Source organism: Triticum dicoccoides, chromosome 1B (genome assembly GCF_002162155.2).
Source record: "Triticum dicoccoides isolate Atlit2015 ecotype Zavitan chromosome 1B, WEW_v2.0, whole genome shotgun sequence".
Lineage (NCBI taxonomy): Eukaryota > Viridiplantae > Streptophyta > Magnoliopsida > Poales > Poaceae > Triticum > Triticum dicoccoides.
In genome coordinates, this window is record NC_041381.1 from 136,450,439 (window position 1) to 136,457,771 (window position 7,333).

Sequence of the window (7,333 nt, forward strand, 5' to 3'; positions counted from 1 at the left end):
ATTGTAAAATTATTTTATTTAAGACAATTTCAATTGGGTTGTAAAACTATTTTAATTTTCAGACAAACATTTGGGTTGAAAGTAGTTTGATGCAAATTTAGGCATTTTTGGCCCTCACGGACAGGATGGGGCAAATGGATGCGGCCGCGCGCTGGGCGCACGGCCACCGCATCCGAGGGCATGCCCGGACACGATCCCAAACCCCTACCCAAACGGACCGAAACCGGACAAATGGGGTCGCGCGGTGGAGTTAGCCTAAAACCGTAGGAAGATGAAAAGAATGCTGATCTGGACTGAAGAAGGAATGCCCGGGTAGCTCGCCCGATAAATCGTGGTCGCTGTTCTAGAAACATCACGGATAGCAATGGCACCCACCTCGCTAACATAATTGACTGCACCCGTCACCCCACACCTCACGGTCCCCTGCTCCTTCACCCTTCTGGAGAGCTCACGTCCAACCATCCCACCAAGGCACCAACCACCTACCGGAAACTTAGATGCCGTATAAAATGGGGAGGAGTTGGCGTCATGCTGCAGACCGCTCAAACACAGATAGCGCACAAACACACACCCGATCTCTCACTCTCTCGCGTGTAGCAACCAAGGGAGCAAATGGCGCCGGTGAAGGTGTTCGGGCCGGCGATGTCGACGAACGTGGCCCGGGTGCTGGTGTGCCTGGAGGAGGTCGGCGCCGAGTACGAGGTGGTCGACATCGATTTCAAGGCCATGGAGCACAAGAGCCCCGAGCATCTCGTCAGAAACGTAAGCTACCCGACCTCTCAAATCCTCTGGTTTCTCGAATCAACTTGTTTTGGGTCTGATGCAAGATGTTTTGTTTTCTTGCAGCCCTTCGGCCAAATCCCTGCCTTCCAGGATGGGGATCTGCTTCTCTTCGGTATGGCCTTGGCTCTTTTCAGTTACTTTGTCCTTGTTAAAATACTCCCTCCGTCCGAAAATGAATGCTTCTTTTTAAGGAAAGTAGAGTATTGAAGTGAATGATAGCCTTCAAATTTGTTTCCGATGGACGCTCGGTGTCCAAATATCTTATCAGATTCTCAAAAACATTTAGTTTTCTTGTGTTTTCAGAGTCACGCGCAATTGCAAAGTACGTGCTCCGCAAGTACAAGAAGAACGAAGTGGACCTGCTGAGGGAAGGCAACCTGAAGGAAGCGGCAATGGTGGACGTATGGACGGAGGTGGACGCGCACACCTACAACCCGGCCATCTCGCCGATCGTGTACGAGTGCCTCATCAACCCGCTCATGCGCGGCCTGCCGACCAACCAGACGGTGGTGGACGAGAGCCTGGAGAAGCTCAAGAAGGTGCTGGATGTCTACGAGGCGCGGCTGTCCAAGCACGAGTACCTCGCTGGGGACTTCTTCAGCTTCGCGGACCTCAACCACTTCCCCTACACCTTCTACTTCATGGCCACGCCGCACGCGGCCCTCTTCGACTCGTACCCGCACGTCAAGGCCTGGTGGGAGAGGATCATGGCGAGGCCCGCCGTCAAGAAGCTCGCCGCACAAATGGTTCCCAAGAAGCCGTGATTTGCAAGGCGGGATTTCGCATCGTGGGATGAGATCTCTGATCTGTGTGGCGTTTTCTTGTTGGTGTCGCGAATAAGGCAAATGAGCTCGTGTGTGTGTGTGGCTGGAATTGCACCAGCGTGCAGTTTCTGGGCTTTGCGTGTGTGTGGTTGTGGAAACTCTTGAGATGGAACAATGTCTTCATAATGCTTCCATATTTGTTGCCAAGTTATTTTTGTGGGGATGAACAAAAATTCTGTTTGCTATGATTTTGTAGGGATAATCTTCCTAATTATATGATTTTGTAGGGATGAATTTTTTTTTGCCATATTATTTTGAGAAGACATGATTACTTTGATTAGTATGCTTGAAGTGTTACTATTTCTTTCATCAATATAAACTTTTATTTTGAATCATTTGAATCTGAACATTCATGCCGCAATAAAGAAAATTACTTTGAGAATCATGCTAGGTAGCATTTCACATCAAAAATTCTGTTTTTATCATTTACCTACTCGAGGACGAGCAGGAATTAAGCTTGGGGATGCTTGATACGTCTCCAACGTATCTATAATTTTTTACTGTTTCATGCTATTATATTACCTGTTTTGAATGATTATGGACTTTATTATACACTTTTATATTACTTTTGGGACTAATCTATTAACCGGAGGCCCAGCCCATATTGCTGTTTTATTGCCTGTTTTAGTATTTCGAAGAAAAAGAATATCAAACGGAGTCCAAACGGAATGAAATCTTCGGCAACGTGTTTTTTTTTGAAAGATTATCATCCTGGAGGCTTGGAGATCAAGTCGAAAGATCCTCGAGGAGCCCAGGAGATAGGGGGTGCCCCCCCCTACAGGGCGCGACCCCCTATCTCGTGGACCCCTCGAGCACCCCCCGACCGACTTCCTTCGCCTATATAACCCTATGTACCCTAAAACTATCATATATCAAGATAGATCGGTAGTTCTGCCACCGCAAGCCTCTATAGCCACCAAAAACCTCTCGGGAGCCCGTTCCGGCACCCTGCCGGAGGGGGAATCCATGACCGGTGGCCATCTTCATCATCCCGGCGCTATCCATGACGAGGAGGGAGTAGTCCACCCACGGCTGGCAAGCTTTAAATAAGATGTTTGTATGTGTTTCTAGTTGATGATGTTTGCATGGTTTCTAATCCCCGTATTGAATTTTTTTTGCCAGCACTGAATATTTTGAAAAAGCAAATCCGTTTGTGTTCAGCAAAGCACTGAACGAAAAATAAAGTTCACGGTTAAACTTGAGGAACTTTTAAAAAAATCACTTAAGAAGCTGGTAGCTTCCGATGTAAAAATATGGAGGTGTACTTACAAAGGGTAATTTGGTGTAATCAATCAAATATATCCACTACTGCTTATAAAAGCACGAGTTTGATGAATGCAAATGATTCAAGCAAGTGTGAACCAATATGTGGTTGGATAGTTAGGAGAACGGTGGTATCTCAAGCCAGTTTTGAGTCCTAAATTTGACACTGCTGCTCGGCAGATGGCTCGTCGGGGCTTCGGCTTTAGATGTTAGGCTTAGGTGAGAGGTATGGGTATGTGGCCCAGCTTGCATCCCTTCATCATTTGGATAGCAGTAGCGGCAGATGCTGCTAAGTTGGCGGATTCAGGCATATTATTGTTATACTTTGTAAGGTCCTCGAGAATAATCAATAAAATGGCCGTATGCATCTCCCAGATGTAGAGGCCGGGGTTCATCCTCTTTTTTGAAGAAAAAATATGTTTTTTTAATTTATTTCAGGCCTTTCTGTGATATGCGTTTAGTGTGAGGAGACGTTTCCATCGACAAAGAATGTGTTTGTGACGACTTTGTCACTATCAAGATAATGTGTCATCTCAGACAATCAAAGATGCTCATATGGCTAGAGTGTGTGTTCATGTGGCGATGAGCGTTTACGTCTGTACAGTGTTAAAGAAAACTCCAAGATAACATTGTTAAAAAAAAGTTCCAAGATTACTAGCCTCCTGGCCATGTTGCTTCACGCCTCGAGTTTATTCAAATTATAGTTCTCTGGGCCTTGCATTTATTCCTTTTATTTTTGTGACCCTCTCCATATTTAACTTGATTTACGATATTTTCTTAGAATTTTCCTGATAGTTTATATGTATTTTTTGATTTTTTTAATAATTTCCAAATATACATCAAAGCCTGTCTTGTGACGTGTCATTGCTTTTTTTTAAGGTAATGGCGTGCCATTGCTAAGCTCCTAATTGGCGTCTTATACATCAAAGCCCTTATAATGATTCAGATTTGTTGCTTGGCAAGCCTTAAATAAGATGTTTGTGTGTCTTTCTAGTCGAAGATGTTTGCATGGTTTATAATTCCCGTATTGGATTTTTTTTGCCACCACTGAATATTTTGAAAAAGCAAATCAGTTTGTGTTCGGCAAAGCACTGAACGAAAAATAAAATTCACTTGATAGTGATTAAAACACGGCTAAACTTGAGGAACTTAAAAAAACACTTAAGAAGCATGTAGCTTCCGATGTAAAAATATGGCGGTGTACTTACAACGGGTAATTTCGTGTGATCCGTCAATATGTCTTATACTATTTATAAAAGCACAAGTTTGATGAATTCAAATGATTTGAGCAATCGCAAACCAACCTGTAGTTAGATGGTCAGGATGACAATGATATCCCCAGCCACCAAGGTTTAAATCCTAAATTTGACACTGATGCTTACATTTTCTAAATTTATTTCAGGTTCCCGCAATATGCGTTCAGTGTTTTTTTTCTCGAAAAGAGACGCTTTATTACTTAAAAGATTTAAGCATTACACCCGACCTCTGCATAACTAATATGCACACAGCCAAATAATGCCGGCAACATATCATATGCATCCAGCGTACTTCATGTATCCATGCATCCGTCCATCCTCAGTGCTCAGATCTAAATCTAGCGCACAACATGAAAAGCATGAATATTTTGCAATTAGACGCCCGCCTAGGCACTCAAGTTAACGCGGCTTCGCAATGGACCCCTCCAAGCGGTTCAGATCGATCCGTAAACCATGCCGATGACATACATCAGTGGGCAGCGCGGCATCGATAACACAACACGGCGGCCACGGGCTGCATGGTGGGTTGGTGGCGCGAGAGGCGAGGTGTGACTGCACGACACGGCTGGCGACTGGAGCAGTCCTCTTCGTGGTAGCACCTGTCGGCCAGGTATAACTTGACATCTCCACCGAAGCTCCGTGCAAGACGAAGCCGCTCCACCTCCTGCCTCTGACTTCCAACGCTGCTCCACAAACGATGCTCCCAAGAGAGAAACGACACCGCAGTGCCGTCATCGTCCGATCTGGAACACCAGATCCTAGGGTTTCCCCCATAGCAGCACGAGTGGGTCGACAGTAGTTACACGACGATGCCTCCATCAAGGTAACGGCGTAGAACGCCGCCATCGCCTGCCAACGGCTCGGTTTTCACCGGCAACCATGTTTCCCCAACTCGCAGCCGGGACTAGATGATGGATCCTGAGATTCGATCACCAAGCCTCTGGCCGGCCATCTCCGACGAAGAAGATGACCACCACCATTGGCCAGCGAGGCGACGCGAGATGAAGTAGGGCGCTGCCTCCGTCCTATTTTTGTATCTCCGTGTATTTCGAGTTTGAAGTTTCAATTTTTAGGGTTTGTAAACACCTATTTTGTGAACATCCATGATTTTCTTTAGAAGTTTTTGATGATTCAAATGTGACATCGAAGCAGGGTAGCACTAGCACCTAAGCTTTGGGACCACCAGATATTCTCCTGAGCTGTTGCTACTCCATCATCTTGAGGAACCGGTGACATATTGCGTGTTTGGTTCATAGGCACACATTGTCAAACGTTGGCACAAGTGTATCTGCTGCTTATGGCTGTTGTTTGTTGCAATTGGACGCCCGCTTAGGCGCTCAAGTCACCGCGTCTTCGTAGTAGACCCCCTCCAAGCGTTTCAACCTTCTCCTAGATACATATCGATTCTTAAAACATGCCGATGACAAACAGTGACTGGCCGGTCATGCACGTTCGGCGACTGGCTGCACGACAGCGACAACACAAGAGGATCGAACAAGCAACACAATTCACACAGGTTTCTCGAACATGTACGTTCGCCTCAATACGATTGAGCACAAGAGCGTGATAACTGCATCACAATTAACAAAGGCCTGTTGCAGGATCACAAGCACATGTGCTAGGTTTGACTAGCTATCACGTGAGGTTGCATCCGTGTAACAGTGCCTTTTGGTGCTGTTGGTCCAGTCGCCGGCCGCTGGGTTATGTGGTTGGCTGGTGTCCAACGCCCTACGGGCCGCCGGGTTGTGTGGTTGCTACGTTTTGTCATGCCTGGTCGGCAGGTGCTACGCACGACAGATTCTTCAAAGACTTCAAGTTGTGTCGGCTGGTGGTACTTGGCAGTATGGTGCTGAGGTGTATCAGTGACGACCGCGACGTGCTCAGCTGTTTGCGCGCAGGGAGGGAGGTGCCGTTGGACGCCGTGGTGGCGTCGACGGTAGCTAGACCGAGTAAGGTTGATGCATCGGTACAGTTCTGAAGATGGAGCGGTGGCAGTTGGTGGCGGCGGCCTCTGAGAGCACGCCGGACCGGGGAGACCCATGCCCGGCAGGCATCCTGGATGGGTCCTTAGGTCTTAGATGTTAGATTTGGCTGCAATGTCTGTTTGGTATTATGCCCAGGCTATCCGCGCCCCTTCATCAACTGGATATGTGTAGCGACAGTTTATTGCTTAGACGGCGGCTTTAGGCTTACTGTGATATTACTTTGTAAGGTCTTGTGAGAATAATTAATAAAGTGGCCGTATGCATCGCCCAGATGCAGAGGCCGGGGGTCCTCCTCCTTTTCTAAAAAAAAACCACAAATGATACATTGTTAATAAAGAATTACAGAGGTCATCACACTACAGTTCATCACACCCACATCATCCAAATTTATCAACCACACTTTTCTTACTAAGTTGTGGCATGCCACAAAAAATATATGGTGAAAAACTTAGTCGCCACAAGTGTGACATGATTTCGCAAAAGCATTTGTGACATGCGGGACATACTCCTAAGTAGTGTGGCATGACACCACTGTGGGCTGTGGCAGTGAACACAAACAGTAGCCATAAGCAGCTGCCACACTTGTGCCAAAGTTTGACATTGTGCGGCTACGAACCAAACACACAAAATGTGACCGGTTCCTCAAGATGATGCAGTGGCAACACCTGGGGAGTATATCTTTTTTTTTAAAAACAAGGCAAAAGATTTGCCATTTTTATTGAATAAGAAGGAGTATTAGGGGTCTTGGCCAAAGGCCAAATACAACGTATCACTCTCGTGGCATGATATTACACAAATGTTTCGCACCAGCGAGACACCATAGCGTCATCTCGTCTTTGATTCTAGCTACTAAAACCCCAACAGGCACTGCGACATTACAAAATACCCTAGCATTCCGCTCTTTCCAAATTTCCCAAGAGACGACCAACACAAGGCAGGTAAGCGGTCGCCGAGATTGCGTCCTGTTGGAAGCGTTGGCGCTCCACCACTTCTTCACCGTGTCAACCATGGCCCAGTTCTGCGGGTAAATGTCATGAAGGCCAAGCCACGCTTTAATCATGTTCCATACTCTAACCGTGTAGCGGCATTTAAAAAGCAGATGAGCCGCCGATTCCTGGACTTGCTTGCACAGGGGGCACATGTTGCAATTAGGCCACCCTCGCTTCTGAAGCCGGTTTGCCGTCCAGATTCTATTGTTGATGACTACCCAAGCGAAAAACTT

At 46.6% G+C, this 7,333-nt stretch overlaps 1 protein-coding gene across 1 annotated transcript; it reads left to right on the forward strand.

Moving 5' to 3' along the window:
* The first annotated feature begins 518 nt into the window (after window positions 1-518).
* On the forward strand, window positions 519-1,818 carry LOC119323610 (probable glutathione S-transferase GSTF1). The gene is made up of 3 exons (XM_037597307.1): window positions 519-762; window positions 847-895; window positions 1,087-1,818. Exons 1-3 carry the CDS (start codon window positions 613-615, stop codon window positions 1,545-1,547), a joined length of 660 nt encoding a protein of 219 aa, XP_037453204.1. The 5' UTR covers window positions 519-612; the 3' UTR covers window positions 1,548-1,818.
* The last annotated feature ends 5,515 nt before the right edge of the window (window positions 1,819-7,333 follow it).

Coding starts and splice junctions, on each gene's coding strand:
- LOC119323610 (XM_037597307.1), top strand. CDS start 613: ATGGCGCCGGTGAAGGTGTTCGGGCCGGCGATGTCGACGAACGTGGCC. Junction 763..846: donor CCGAGCATCTCGTCAGAAAC/GTAAGCTACCCG, acceptor GTTTTCTTGCAG/CCCTTCGGCCAAATCCCTGC. Junction 896..1,086: donor TGGGGATCTGCTTCTCTTCG/GTATGGCCTTGG, acceptor TTGTGTTTTCAG/AGTCACGCGCAATTGCAAAG.